Source organism: Myxocyprinus asiaticus, chromosome 46 (genome assembly GCF_019703515.2).
Source record: "Myxocyprinus asiaticus isolate MX2 ecotype Aquarium Trade chromosome 46, UBuf_Myxa_2, whole genome shotgun sequence".
Classification (NCBI taxonomy): Eukaryota; Metazoa; Chordata; class Actinopteri; order Cypriniformes; family Catostomidae; genus Myxocyprinus; species Myxocyprinus asiaticus.
The window spans coordinates 30,779,824-30,795,341 of record NC_059389.1 but is presented as its reverse complement, the minus strand read 5'-3'; the positions used below and the strand labels follow the sequence as shown (position 1 = coordinate 30,795,341).

Below are 15,518 nucleotides of genomic sequence, written 5' to 3'. Positions count from 1 at the left end.
CCTGGGTCGCCCATCTCAGGGGTGCTTCGAAGCCTTCCTAAGGTTCTTGGCGGCCGGCCGTGAGACGGGTGGCGTCTGCTTCCTGCGGTGGGCTCCACGGCGGGGCCGGGCCGTGGGGCCGGGCTGCGGCGGAGCCGATGCTGTTGCTGCAGGAGGATGCCCTTGGCGACAAGCGGATGGGGTGCGGGGTCTTGAGCCGTGCCAGGGCAGGATGTATTGAATGGCCTCCGTCTGCTGCTTCACCGCTGAGAACTGCTGGGCAAAGTCCTCGACAGTGTCGCCGAACAGGCCAACCTGGGAGATGGGGGTGTTAAGGAACCGTGCCTTGTCAGCCTCTCTCATGTCGACCAGGTTGAGCCAAAGTTGGCGTTCCTGGACCACCAGGGTGGACATCGCCTGCCCGAGAATCCGCGCCGTGACCTTTGTCGCCTGGATGGTTGGTCACAGAGCGTAGTTTCTACCCTCGTGCAGCTCTTTTAGCACCTTGGCTTGGTGTACCTGCAGGAGAGCCATGGCGTGCAGGGTGGATGCGGCTTGTCCAGCGGCACCATAGGTCTTAGCCGTCAGAGATGACGTAAACCTACAGGCCCTGGATGGGAGCTTCGGGTGCCTGTGCCAGGTGGTGGCGCTCTGCGGGCACAAGTGCACCGTGAGCACCTTATCTGCCTGGGGGATCACCGAATACCCCTTGGCCGCCCCACCATCAAGGGTAGTGAGAGCTGGGGAGCTGAAAGATCGGGACCGGGTTGTAAAAGGTGCCCCCCACGATCTTGTCAGCTCCTCATGCACTTCCGGGAAGAAAGGAACTGGGGCGGGGTGCGGCCATGAGCGGCTCTCTGGGCCCAGGAACCAATCATTGAGCCGCGAGGGTTCAGGGGAGAGTGGAGGGTTCCACTCTAGCCTGACACTCACGGCTGCCCGGGAAAGCATGTCCATCATCTCCGCGTTGGACTGAGACTGGGCGACCACGCCTGAAGGGGGAAGCCCAGCCGAAGCCTCCGTGTCAGAGTGGACGAGCCCGCTCTCTGATGCTGCGCTCGATAGCTCATCGTCTTCCCGGGCCCCGAATAAGAGGTCGAACTCGCCTTGAGACGAGCCGGTGGTCTCATCTGAAAGCCCGACCAGGGCAAGCGAGTGTGCTGAGGAATGGGAGGTCCGTGGGGGGTTACCCGGCGGAGGTGGTCCCATTGGAGTCCCCAAATCGCCCCCAGTGCTAACCGATGCTGCCTCATACCCGTAGATAGAAGGACCAAGGCGGGGAGCAGCTGGGGTGGCTTGCTTTCTTACGAAGGCAAGCCGCGACTGCAACATTGCCATGGTCATGTTCTCGCAATGAGGACAAGACCCATCCACGAACAAAGTCTCCACGTGGGCAGTGCCCAGACACATAAGACAGCGATTGTGGCCGTCAGAAGTGGAGAGATAAGAACCGCAACCAGGAATAACACACAAACGGAAAGGCATCTTTAAAAAGACGTTCCGTGTGTGCCACTCTTTTAGAATTTGAAAATATACTCTTTTTTTTTTTTTTTTTAATATACTCTTTGATGTTCTGCTGAAGCGCCCAGGGGTGTTCTCTGCACTCCACGGGTGCAGAGGGGGAGAAGCCGCTGAAATGCGCTGTAAAATCCAGCAGATGAGGTGAATGAACTTGGCGGATGAATTCAGCTCAATGAATAGAACCGCTCGGCTCCGAAGAGAAAATCTGAATGAGTGATTGCATACCAGCTCCTTTTATACCCGTATGTCCGGGGGAGTGGCATGCAAATTCCACTCATCAATTCCCATTGGCCTTTTTTCAAAAAGCAGAGGTGTTTGGGACTCCCAAGAGTGATCCCTAGTGTCACTACATCAACACAACGTCGAGTGAGTGACAGATAGGGAATGAATGTTCAGTGAGTCGGTCCATTTGGCTGCAATGTGAATACCACAAAATAACTTACTCCATTGACTTTATGAAGGACATCACTTGCTGTGGGCATGTGAATGTTTTACAGCCATCCTTAGCATCTATTCTCAATTTGGCTGGGAATATCAGTGTAAAAGTGACCTTCCGTTGATGTAAGAGTTTCTTGCATTCCTTGAATTGATCATGTTTCTCTCTTGTCGAATTCGCAAAGTCTGGGAACAAGAAAATGCTGTGGTTCTTCCAAGAATGCCTTCCTTTACTCCTCAAATAACACAAGATCTTTATCAGATGATCTCAGATATTTGGCCAGAATTGATCGGGGCCTGTCTCCTTCAGCAGATCGCCGAGCCAGAATCCTGTGAGCTCGCTCGATTTCCAGCTTATGGCCTGTTATGTCAAGCAGATTCGCAAAGAGACTGCCCAGGAATTTCACCATATCCTGACCCTCTTCGGTCTCAGGAATTCTGACGATTCTGATGTTATTCCACCAGCTACGGTTTTCCATGTCCTCCAACTTCTCCCAGAGATGTTCCAAATCCACCTTGGTCGCTAGCGGATTAGCAGATAATTCCCTCTTCGATGACTCCAGATAATCGATCTGTTTCTCGACATCCCCCACTCTTGTAATCACCTCAGAGAATTTAGTCTCCATGGCAGTGATCAATCGACATATTACAGCAAGATCCTCCAAGTCAGCAACCACCTTCGTCAGCATGGCCGACATGTTCAACATCTCTCGCCGAATTTCCCTTATTTCTCCAACCAAATCGATTCCCTGGCTCAGGGCCTTCTTGGGGGTGTCAGCTTGAGCACATAAGTGTTTTTTAGTGTCTCCAGAGCCCAAGGATTTTGAATTCTTTGACACATTGTCCTCCTAGAACAGTTATGGAACAGAGTGTATTGAATCTCACCGGTTTATGTCATTAATAGTGCTAAAACTATCAAAGTGCCCAGAGATCGCCGTTCACACGTCCGAACCTCGCATGGCGTCACGTGACTCCCCCCAGAATATATTGTTAACGAAAAGCTTCCATCAGTTATTGTGTTATAGTAAGCCTATAATATTTTATCACTATATAAATAAAACATCTGTGTTTATAGCTTAAATTTTTTGTATCATGTGAAACATTTTCCAGCAGGAAATTTTGAATAAAATTGTTTTAAATACAAATAAAATACAAATAACTTGAGAAATAAAATTTAAATTAAAAAGTGCTTTCAACATTGGTCCATAACAGAGATATTAAATCAGTCTGATAAAAAAAATGAAAAAAGTAAAATACAAATTAACAATAACAGTGAAGTTTGTTGTAGATTCTGTGATTAAAACTTTTGACTTATCAAATTGAATGTTTTCTTGAGCAAATTAATTAATAGAACTTTTCTGTTTCTCTGAACTCATGCTTGTAAGTCATCCATGATTTTAGTTCTTTAATCTTCCCATTCCATCGAAATGACAGATAATGGTTATTTGTGGCGCAACCTCTTTAGGCATCTAAAAAATGCTGTGCTCATGCACAAGAAAATGTAAAATCATCAAGACATGTTTACATAGTAAAACATTTGAAAAACAGCGCGAACAGAACACGTTCAATTTGAAGACATCTAAGACAACTGACAACCTCACAGGGGAAACAAAAAATTTCAAATGGGCCGGATTTGGCCTGCGGGCTGCCAGTTGAACAGGCCTGCAGTAGTCAAGTCATTTTTATTTGTATAGCGCTTTTCACAACACACATCATTTCAAAGCAGCTTTACAGAAAAACATGCATTAACAGAAAATGAAACTGTAATATCTATAAAGTCTTAGAGTCATCATTGTGTAGTTTGATTAAATATGTAAAAATAAATAATTAAATAATTAAATAATAATTGTATTTAGAATCCCAGTGAGCAAGCCGAAGGCGACTGTGGCAGGGAACAAAAAACTCCATAAGATGTTGGTTATTGCAGAAAAATAACCTTGGGAGAAACCAGGTTCACTGTGGGGGCCAGTTCCCCTCTGGCTAAACAGCATAAATATTATGCCAATATTAGTTATTTATGTGCAGTGCAAGTCATGGTTTAAAATTAGTTTAACTAAGAAACTAAGTAAGTGTTGTGTTTAAGGGCCAGTGTTGAAACAAAGATTTTGTAAGAACTGTAAGATTAATGACTAATGCCTTTGAAGTTCATCCTGGATTAACTGCAGAAGTTCACATAGATTCATTGTCCTTTGTTAGTTGGTCGATGAAGACTTTTTTTGCCAATTAATTGAAGTGTCTTTGTATTTCATTTCAAGAGTGTAGTCCATCAATAAACAAAGGTGATGCAGGCAGAAATCAGTGAGGTGCATCGCAGTTCAACCGGCAGGTCATTTCGGTGAGGTCTATCCTAAGTCCAAGGTTCAGGCAGTGGCATATGAAGTATCCCATGTCTTATGGTTGAAGTTGGCATCAGTTCATCCTCTGAAGTCCATCGTAATAGACTGAAGTGATGTCTGGCTGGCACCAGCTGCATTTAGTCATCATCACTCAGAGACATGTAGCAGTGGAGTCCGACCCCAAACAGGAACTGAGCTGGATCTGGCCAGCTCTGGTTACCTCAGGATATGAATCCCAAGGTTGAGACAGGGAAACAAATAGAATAATATTAGCGTAGATGCCATTACATTTTTTGCAGAGTTATAGATCATGATAAATGTTTCTGGTTCCGGCAGACCTAACTAAAGCAGCCTAATTGTGAGTTGATGGATAAATTAGGTGTATGCCTGGCTAAAGAGATGAGTCTTTAGTCTAGACTTAAACTGAGTGTGTGTCTGCATCCCGAACAGTGTTAGGGAGACTATTCCATAGTTTAGGAGCCAAATAGGAAATAATACCTCCTTTTGTGGATTTTGATATTCTAGGACAGGGGTCGGCAACCTTTTTGACATGGAGTGCCATTTTTTATTTTCCTGGTCAATGGCTGTGCAGACGAAAATGTTTCTAGTTTGCATTTTTCTATTTTAATCATTTATTTTTATTAATAAAATATGATCATATTATCAAATATCATAATTTTATAGATATTATCAGCATAACAGTTTAAGTGAACAATTTGTGCAAAACCTGCATGTGAAAAATCTTGCATGTGAATTTTCACAGAGCATCTTGTGAAAGTACTTTAATGAAAGAAAATCTGTCCTTTTGTATAAAATGAGTTAACAGTTAATGTCACAAATTTGCTTATTTGATTACTGATCACAAAATTGTGTGGAATCTTAAATATTTCTTATCTTATGTCATACATTTTTCAAAATCACACAGAGGGGTAATCACTAGCGTGCAAGCAACAGCGAGGGAGGAGCAATCTATTTTATTTATATGAAGTTTTTCGCACCTGACCTGCATTCCAGTCTACATCTTGATGTAATCCTTCCTCATGATCACGCTGCATGTTTTCATCAGCTGAATGGGAGACTAAACACTATTAAAGTGTGCCGAGATTCACGCTGTGTGTGCAAGCCATTCACGCATCACAAGCTGATCAACTATTTAGCCCCTTTCGGTGAATCGCACCTGCAAAATCCTAAAACTTTATTTCTAGATTTAATTTATATTTTGAGTAGACTCCGATTTTTCAACCCCACGATGTGGGTTTATGTTTTCTCTTTTAATCGTTTAATGTAATTTTTAGTGTGATCGTGGTTTAAGGATTTGTTACTTGTATGTTGGGTTGGAAATCTCAAGGAGAAATAGTGGTGTTTTCCTTATTACGTGTTGTTCTGAAAGCAAAAAGAAACAAATGAAACAGAATGTAGGCTGTCATCCGTGCAGCCTGACCGAAGCAAAGCGGGCACTTTTACTCGTGTGATTAACCAAAAGTGAAGCGTTGCAGACTTCTGATGCGCGAATGGCTTGCACGCACTGCACGTGTCTGTTGGGTATACTGCAGTCTCGTCACATTTTTGCTTTTTGTTTAGCTTCCCATTCAGCTCATGAAAACACGCTGCATGATCAATGGGGGCACGCGTGCCATAGGTTGCCGACCTCTGTTCTAGGAACTATACTAACTAACAGGCCAAAATTTTGCAATCATAATGAACGTGATGGAATATATCATGGTAGAAGGTCACTTAAGTACTGCAGAGCTAGACCATTCAAAGCTTTGTACATATTTAACAAAATTTTTAAATTAATATGAAATTTAACAGGTAGCCAATGAAATGACAATAAATTGGGACTAATATGAGCATATGTCTTGGTTCTAGTCAGCACTCTGGCTGCTGCATTTTGAATCAATTGAAGTTTATTTATTGAACTTGTAGGACATCCTCCCAGTAATACATTACAATAATCAAGTCTTGGGGTTATGAATTTCAAGTTTTTCGGCATCAGCAACAGAGAGCATGTGTCGTAACTTAGCAATATTTCTGAGGTGGAAGAATGCTGTTCTACAAACATTGGAAATTTGATTTCCAAAGGACAGATTGTTATCAAATATAACACCCAATTTCTTTGCTGTAGAAGACAATACATCCATCAAGAGTCAAATTATATTTTAGTGGCTTATTTTTTAGAGGTTTTTGGTCCAATAATTAGTGCCTCTGTTTTGTCAGAATCAAGTAAAAGGGCATTTCTGGTCATCCAGTCTTTGATTTTATTGATACACTCTGGATAATAATTTGGATAATTGTGAAATTTCATCGGGTTTCGAAGAAATATAAAAGCTGGGTATTATTAGCATAACAGTGGAAACTTAATCCACGATTCCTGATCATATCTCTCAGGGGAAGCATATATAAGGAAAAAAGCAGAGGCCCTAAATCTGATCCCTGTGGCACTCCATACTTAACTTTTGTTTGATTTGACAATTCCTTGTTTACACAGACAGCGGTCAAAAGTGGTACAAAGTGGTAGCGGTCTGCTAAATAGGACCTAAACCATGCTAATTCAAGTCCACAAATGCCAACATAATTCTCACACCTATTCAAGAGAATTTTGTGATATATGGTGTTAAAGGCAGCACTAAGATCTAAAAGCACTAGAAGAGAAATGCAGCCGTGATAAGAGCAAGTAATTTGTAACTCTGATAAGTGCAACTCTGTACTGTGATGGGGCCTAAATCCTGACTGAAATTGTTCATATATCCTATTTCTCTGTAGAAATGAACATAGTTGGGAGAACACTACTTTTCTAGTATTTTCAACATAAACAGGAGATTTGAAATCGGTCTATAATTTGCCAATTATCCAGGATCAAGCAGTGGCTTCTTAATAAGCGGTTTGATAACTGCCATTTTAAAGTTTCCTTATCCTTGTCCTAAGGATAGCGAGGAATTAATCATATTAAGCAGAGGTTCTTAGATTTTACAGGGAATACCCCTTTTAAAAATTTAGTTGGTATTGGATCTAACATATATGTTGTGGCTTTTGATGTTTTGATAAGTTTTGTTAGCTCTTCATGACCAATGACAGCAAAGGATTGAAGTTGCTTGTGAGGAAAATTATGAGACACTGTTCTCTGAGGTACTGTGACAGACGATTGCATAATTCCAATTTATTTCTGATGATTTAAATTTCATCAGTAAAGAAATTAATGAAGTCATTACTATTGTACTGCAACATAATATCTGGTTTAGTCGAGGCTTTATTCTTAACCAATTTAGCCTCAGTACTAAATAAACACCTAGGATTGTTGTGGTTATTATGAGTTTGCTAAAACCTGGCAGCTTTTAGTGTCTGTCTGTAACTATAGACACTATCCTTTCACGCTCCACAAAATACCTCTAATTTTGTATTTTTCCACTTGCGTTCCATTTTCCAAGCTCCTCTCTTGAGAGCATGACTGTGATCATTGTACCATGGTGCAGGGCTTTTTTCTTTAATTTTCTTTAATCGAAGGGGGTCAACACTATCAAGAGTGCTAGAGAACATCCTGGTTACTTTCGTAACCTCCGTTCCCTGATGGAGGGAATGAGATGTTGTGTCGATGTAGTGACACTAGGGGTCACTCTTGGGAGCCTCAAACACCTCTGCTTTTTGAAAAAAGGCCAATGGCGAGTGGAATTTGCATGCCACTCCCCCAGACATACGGGTATAAAAGGAGCTGGTATGCAACCACTCATTCAGGTTTTGTGCTGAGGAGCCGAGACAAGGTCCCGGCCATTTCAGCGGGTAGTTCAGTGTTGTGGCAAGAGGGACACAATCATCGTGGCTGTCAGAAGCGGAGAGATAACGACCGCAACCAGGAATAACACACAAACGGAAAGGCATCTTTAAAAAGACATTCCGTGTGTGCCACTCTTTTAGAATTGAAAATATACTCTTTTAGAATATACTCTTTTGTTCTGTTCTGCCAAAGCGCCCAGGGGCGTTCTCTGCACTCCATGGGTGCAGAGGGGGAGGAGCCGCTGAAATGCGCCGTAAATCCAGCAGTTTGAGGTGAACAGTAGGGAGAAATTGAATTCAGTGCACTGAATGCAACCGCTCGGCTCCGAAGAGAAAATCTGAATGAGTGGTTGCATACCAGCTCCTTTTATACCCGTATGTCCAGGGCAGTGGCATGCAAATTCCACTTGCCAATTCCCATTGGCCTTTTTTCAAAAAGCAGAGGTGTTTGGGGCTCCCAAGAGTGACCCCTAGTGTCACTACATCAACACAATGTGGAGTGAGTGACAGATAGGGAAGACTGTATTTATATTTTCTGTTCTTACATCAAGTTCTTCTAGACTTTTTGGCTCACTAAGTATATGAGATAAATCTGGAAGATTATTAGTGAAGCTATCTTTAGTGGTCAAAAGAATAGTTCAACCTGAATGATAGCATGGTGTAGACTGAGTAACATTAGCTGATCGCAGCATACAAGAGACAAGGTAATGATCTAAAATGTCATCACTCTGCGGCAGAATTTCTATAGTATCAACATCAACTTCATATGGCAGAATTAAATCTAGCGTATGATTATGGCAATGAGTTGGTCCTGTCACATTTTGTCTGACTCAGAGAGAGTTGAGAATATTGATAAATGCTAATCCCACAAAGCTCTATGCACAGTAACTACTAGATCTGATAGAAAATTTGCAAATTTACCAAGGAAATCAGAATATGGCCAAGGTGATTTATATACTGTAGCAAGGGCAAAAGATGAAAGAGATTTTTTATTGGTATCTGATGGTGTCACATTAAGCATTATTAGTTCAAAAGACTTAAACTTATATCCTGTTCTCTGAGTAACACGAAAAACTTCACTGTAAATTGCAGCAACACCTCCTCGACCCTTCAGTCGAGGCTCATGTTTATAACAATAACCTGGGGTAGTAGATTCATTTAAACTAATATATTCATCTGCTTTAAGCCAGGTTTCAGTCGAACAGAGTGCATCTAAACTATGATCTGCAATAATTTTATTTACAATTAGTGCTTTAGTTGAAAGAGATCTAATGTTTAGTAGCCCTACCTTAATATGATGTTTATCTTCAATTTTTTTCAAGTTTTACCTTGATAAAAAATTTTCTTCATTATTTAGTGAGGGGTTTGTGTTTGGTAGTTTGGGAAACAGACACAGTCTCTCTGTGATATCTAGGTGATACAGTCTCTGTCTGTTATAGTTTATGTGACCTGTGTGACGTCTCAAGGCAGCTAGCTGACGTTTGGATTTGCCAGTTTGCCTGCTTCCTGACCTGGGCCCCAGTTAGTCAAATACTATCACTATTAAGACTATGACCAAAATTACTAGAGAGGAGAGTGGCTCCTTACCTGGAGGGATGGAGTCCGTCTCTCTTTAGCAGGTCAGGTCTACCCCAAAAACTCTTCCAATTGTCTACAAATCCTATGCTGGTCTCTGGACACCACTCAGACATCCAGCCATTCAGTGACAATAATCTACTATAAACTTTGTCACCACGATGAGCAGGGAGGGGGCCAGAGCATATTACAGTGTCTGACATCGTTTTTGCAAGTTCACACAACTCTTTAATATTATCTCTAGTGATCTCTGACTGGTGAAGCCGGACATCAATAGTGCCGACATGAATGACAATTTTAGAAAATCTACGTTTAGAATTAGCCAGCACTTTTTATCTGATGTCAGATGCCCGAGCCTCCGAAATGCATTTAACAATAGTGGCTGGAGTCTCTATTTCCACGTTCCTTACAATAGAATCTCCTATAACAAGGGCACTTTCAACTTGTTTCTCAGTGGGTGCATGACTGAGTGGGGAGAATCGTTTGGAAATCCTAACAGGAACGGGAATGTGGTATCACTTTGCTGAGTATGCTGCCGAGACGTCACCCAAACGCCCTGCTATGGGGGCTCTACAGCCAGAACCAAAGTGTGCGTGTTGCTCGCTGTTCTACCCACATCCGAAACAGTATCTACCAGCTTCTCTTTCTCACTGACCTCCACTAGCATTCGGATGCATGTCTCTAACTCATTAAACTTCTCCGTCAGCCTGACTAGTTCCTTACATTTATCACATGTAAATCCCTCACTGCTGATGGAAGAAGCTATAGTAAACATGTGGCATGCAATGGAAGCAATAACACGAGCGGATGCCATGACTTACTGCTATTGTTTGTTGTTGTTGTTGTTATGGTTGCTCTTGAGCGGCGAGTGTTTGAGATCGATGCAAATCCCTCACGCAATTGTTTGCTGTTGTTGTGGTGGTTCCTGATCAGCACAGGTTTGAGACTGATGCAATAATCAGTGTAAAACACAGAGGAGAAACGAATGCACACAATCGAATGCGAGATGTAGACAAGTGGAAAAAAGGTGCACTCTGTAATATACATGCAGTTGAAACAGTAGAAAAGTGGAACAAAAACCGAAGCACGTGGTAAAATGGTGAAGGATAAAATGATGAACGTAGAGGAATAAGCAGTGCTAAGCAAGCTAGCAAGCTAGCAAGCTACAAACAAATACCAATGTCATACCTCGAAGCTGTGCCCAGAGCTGTGATCCAGGCCTGGAAGATCCCCATGAAGAACGAGAAGGGATTTTTCCTCACAATAGCAAAATAGATGCAAGGCAGGAATATGGCGCCGTGGATGATCAGACCAACGATAACTGTCACCATGTACATCCCCAGCTGCCTCGCCACCACTTCCAGATCTTTAATGGAGATGATCTTCCCACAGATCAAGCAGGCGATACCGAAGGGCGAGTACCTATAAATCAATCCATTATGTGAGTCCATCAGTGTTGTAAGACTTAACATTACTGCAGTACTAGAGTGAATCTAAAGTGATCTCACATCTAGGTCACATTTCACCGCAAAATCAAAAGGAAACAAAAACTTGTAATACTAAAACATCCCAAATGTAACAATCTCATCTATATATCACATGGGACTACTTTTTACCTCAACTCTTAACTCTAGTATTAATCAGATGGAATGTTTTTTTTTAGTATACAACCTACATTATGGCCCTTCTCTTATGAGACTTATTTTCCAGCAGCAAGACATGCAATCATGTGCTGACTGATTTATATTGTACTTCTTGACAAATATCTTTAACAATCCCCCAGTTGGGAAACGGTGCTCTAGAAGACAAGAATATAGATATTCACAGACTTTCAAGGCATAAACAATGTCTCACGTTTTATTTGATCACTTCTCAGTTTCTGACGCTTTTTATTTTTTGCGTGCGATACATAAAATTGTGGTTCGCAGATTTTTAGAGCGGTCATGCGATCAGCACGCAGAGCAGAAGGAAAAATGTGTTCATGGCCATGCACTGTTTGAGTGTTTAAGATTTTGCAATAGCAAAGTAGACTTTTAAAAAGAATAATTTTACTAATTGTTATACATAAGACTCATTGTGCATGTTCTTTATTGCAATGGTTTTAATAGGCATCACTTGCAGATATTCCAAGTGCTAGAGATTAAAATAAAACAAGCAAAACACAATACTTTTATTTTGATTTTGGGGTGAAATTTGACCTGTTCCTGACAGGTTTCGTGAGACACACTAACAATGTAACCACGTTACAGATTGAGGATTTAAAAATGTACAACTGACCACATGATCATAATAACCAGCTTCATGACAATCTCATTGAGAATGTTGAAGAATTCAATCATGAGTCTGGCTTTCTCTCCCATCTTGCCCATACAAATACCAAAGGCAATGAAGAATCCAATTACACCTGAAACACAGCAATTGCCAAACATTTAAAAAACTAAAAGAAGGACTAAATGAAATAAAGAGAAAATGGTAAGGAATTCTTCTTAGGTGAGAGTGTAATCACCCTACCCAAAACATTCATTCCACTCTTGTACTGCAGGGATTTCTTGTCTATGTAAATTGGTGGAGGTTTGGTGGCATTTAAGAGGTAGTCAGCCATGCTGCTGTTGGTGTCTTCAAAATCAGGTTGAACTTTTTCCTTCTTCACAACAGTCTGGATCTGTGCATTTAAACATCATGAAACATCATCAAACATCTGTGCATTTATATGCAAGTATGTTTCGAATGGGAGCCCAAATCTTTGGGTCTTACCTGCTGGAAGCAAGCCTGAACCAAGTTCTCTGGGAACAGGTTTCTGATAAGGTCAAAAAAGGCATCAAGACTGGAGACCTCATCATTCTTTGCTCCTTCTCCTAGATTTTCCTTCAGTTTTGGATTTCCAGGGTGAATGAGCAAGACCAGGATAACTCCCAGCACAGCAGCAATGACAGTAGTGGACATATAATAGATCATGGCTCTAGAACCCAATCGACCACTTGATTTTGCATCCAGACCAGCGAGACCTTTATAATGACATTTGGCAGATTATGTTTATGGTTTGTCATGGTTGTATATTCACAAGCACAAATGTTCTCTTGTTCAGTGCCTTTATTGTCTGTTATATACATTTATTAATCCAGTTTTAAATGTGTCAATGTATGCAACATGCTGCCACAATAGCACATAAAACTGATGTACTTGGTGTGGCTTGGTGTGATTATTAAAGATCCTATGAAATGGCTTTGATGAGCACAAATTTCTTTCCTTTGTTAACATATTTCTAGGGCTGTCAATTTAATGTGTTAATTCAGTGTGATAAAAATAAAATAAAGCGTTAAAAATTAACGCAATTATTCAAGGCCCCGGACTGTAATAAGGAATATTCCTACCACTGGAGCAATTCAGGTTTTATGTACCACCTTCATGTTTTTGCGAGTCCCAGTCAGCATGGGGCAGTAAGCGCAACTCCAACTTTACAGGCAACAAACCACACTGACAGCAGACAGCACAGGATGAGGAAACGTTCTTGTGGTCAAAGGCAGCTGGACGAAGCACAACTCCAAATGCAGGAGTCTCGAGATGTATTTTTCAGCAGTGCAAACTTCTCACTTTTCTGCTAAATTCATCGTTTTGAAACCAAAATTGGTCACTTTTGTGATTCGTGCAGAACCAAAGAGTTTTTGTTTTGTTCATACTCTGAACGCATGCTTGGCTACCTCTTGATTGATTAAGCAAAGCAAGGAAAGTTTATTTATATAGCACATTTCATACACAATGGTAATTCAAACTGCTTTACATAAAAATGACAAAGAAAATACAAGATACATAAAAAATTATTTTAAAACCAATTTAGAAATTAGAATAAAAAGTAATAAAAAGTAGATTACAGGTACGGCCCATCTCACAGGTTTGCAGCAGTGCGTGTACAGCGATTCTGCATCTGACAGGAATGGAGCATGAAAGGCTCTGAAGAAGCGGCACTCGTGAATCTTTTCATTTGTAAACAAACTGACCTGGTACATGTACTAACTGACTGAATAGGAGGGGCATGTTGTTATTTGACTTTGGCATTGGCATGTGAGTCTACATTGTTCATCAAGGAGAGAAAGCTGCAGAAGGGTTATGACTAATGTGTAATACTGACTGATTAATGTTAAGGGGCTTTCACATCAGACCCGGGTCCCAATCACAAGTTCGGCCCACCCTGGCAATCTGGACCCCATATAGTTTTCATCCACCCCATGCAATCAGACATGCCAACAGAGAGCACTGTAAGCGAGTGCACTCCTGTTATAATGAACAGAGATATGCACCACAAGCGCTCAGGTGCATAGATAACTCTGGGGTTTCGGGACTATACATTATATCCTTGAATATTTTCTTTTCTTTAGCACCGAACCCAATTTTGTCTTTTTTTGCTCATCTCTCACCCTTATTGATGTGAGTAGGGAGTTGCTTATGCAGTTATTTTAATAACAGACCACAGCGGAGACAACAAGATGCATACCGGCATCTTTCGCTAAAACACAGTGTAGAGAATGCGAGTGAAGCAAAGTGAAACTATCTGCATGTGTCTGACAGCCAGTCTGACTCTAAAGGTTTAGCTGAGCCAGGAAAACTAAGTTTGTGAAAGGACAAGTTAACTTTGTGCAAGAGCGCCCTTAGACTAATATAATGATTTTTTCACCATTGGATTACTCATTGCCTGTGTCATCGCCCACTGCTCTCCATGCCTGCTTGCTTCACCAGGGGTGTTCCATCACACCTTTGCATTCCAGACCACCCACCTCACTGCACCACCTCATCCTCCGCCTTGCTGCAGTCTGTGCCGGGTTCTTCATCTCTGCCTCTTTATTCAGTTATTCCTGCTATTCTCTAAATAAAGAACTGTGAATTACTCTTCCGCATCTTGGGTCCTTCCTTACTGTCCGGTGACAGAATAGTCTAGCCATCAGTGGACCCAGCGTAGGACTCCCAGGTTCGCTCGGCTTTTGCGCAACAGGGCGCACTGCTAGGGCATCAACAAGAATAGACTGTTTGACGGTAGTGACACATGCCACCAAGCCGTTGACTCTCGTCTCCGGGAACCACACCGAACTGGTCACCTTCCTTCTCCTCAAGTCACCATCCTCCCCTCTCATGGTGGGACACCCTTGGCTGGTAATTCATAACCCCCACATTGACTTGTCATTTAATACCATATTGGCTTAGAGTCCATATTGTCTGTCTAACTGTCTTTCCTCTGCAGTTTCCCCTGTCGAGTCTTGTTCTGTGTTGCAGGATGATTCAGTGGACTTATCTAGGGTCCAGGCGACATACCATGACCTGAGGGCGGCGTTCAGTGGTCCCTTCCTCCTCATCGCCCATATGACTGCACCATTGACCTTTTACCGGGTACCTCTCGGCCCGGGCCATCTCTATTCGCTTTCTGTTCCAGAAAGGGAGGCCATTGAAAGGTACATCAATGAGTCTCTGGCAGCCAGTCTAATCTGCCCTTCCTCTTCTCTGGCAGGGGTGGGGTTCTTCTGTGTAGAGAAGAAAGATGGTTTGCTTAATCCCTCCATAGATTATCGGGGGCTGAATGACATCACTGTAAAGAATCATTATCCTTTGTCGCTGATGTCCTTGGCCTTCGAACTCTTGCAGGGAGTGACCGTTTTTACAAAGTTTGACATACGCAATGCTTACCACCTTGTCTAGATTAGGGAGGGAGATGAGTGGAAGACGGCTTTTAACACCCCTAGGGGCACTTGAAGACTTGGTCATGCCCTTCGGCTTGGCCAATGCCCCAGCTGTCTTCCAGGGGCTCATTAATGACGTGCTGTGTGACATGATTGATTGGTTTGTATTTGTCTTGAAGATATTCTCCCAGAATATTCAGGATCATGTCCAGCACATCAGAAGGGTGCTCCAGCGGTTGTT

General features: G+C 42.2%; 1 protein-coding gene across 2 annotated transcripts in view; it reads right to left on the bottom strand.

Moving 5' to 3' along the window:
* Positions 1-15,518, bottom strand: part of slc1a2b (solute carrier family 1 member 2b) — a 90,548-nt gene that overhangs the window by 36,508 nt on the left and 38,522 nt on the right. For both annotated transcript variants that reach the window (XM_051689446.1, XM_051689447.1), the window contains exons 4-7: positions 12,369-12,619; positions 12,126-12,276; positions 11,892-12,018; positions 10,803-11,036 (exon numbers count right to left, since the gene is read on the bottom strand). In XM_051689446.1, coding sequence (XP_051545406.1) covers positions 10,803-11,036; positions 11,892-12,018; positions 12,126-12,276; positions 12,369-12,619 — 763 coding nt within the window. The remainder of the gene's footprint in view (positions 1-10,802; positions 11,037-11,891; positions 12,019-12,125; positions 12,277-12,368; positions 12,620-15,518) is intronic.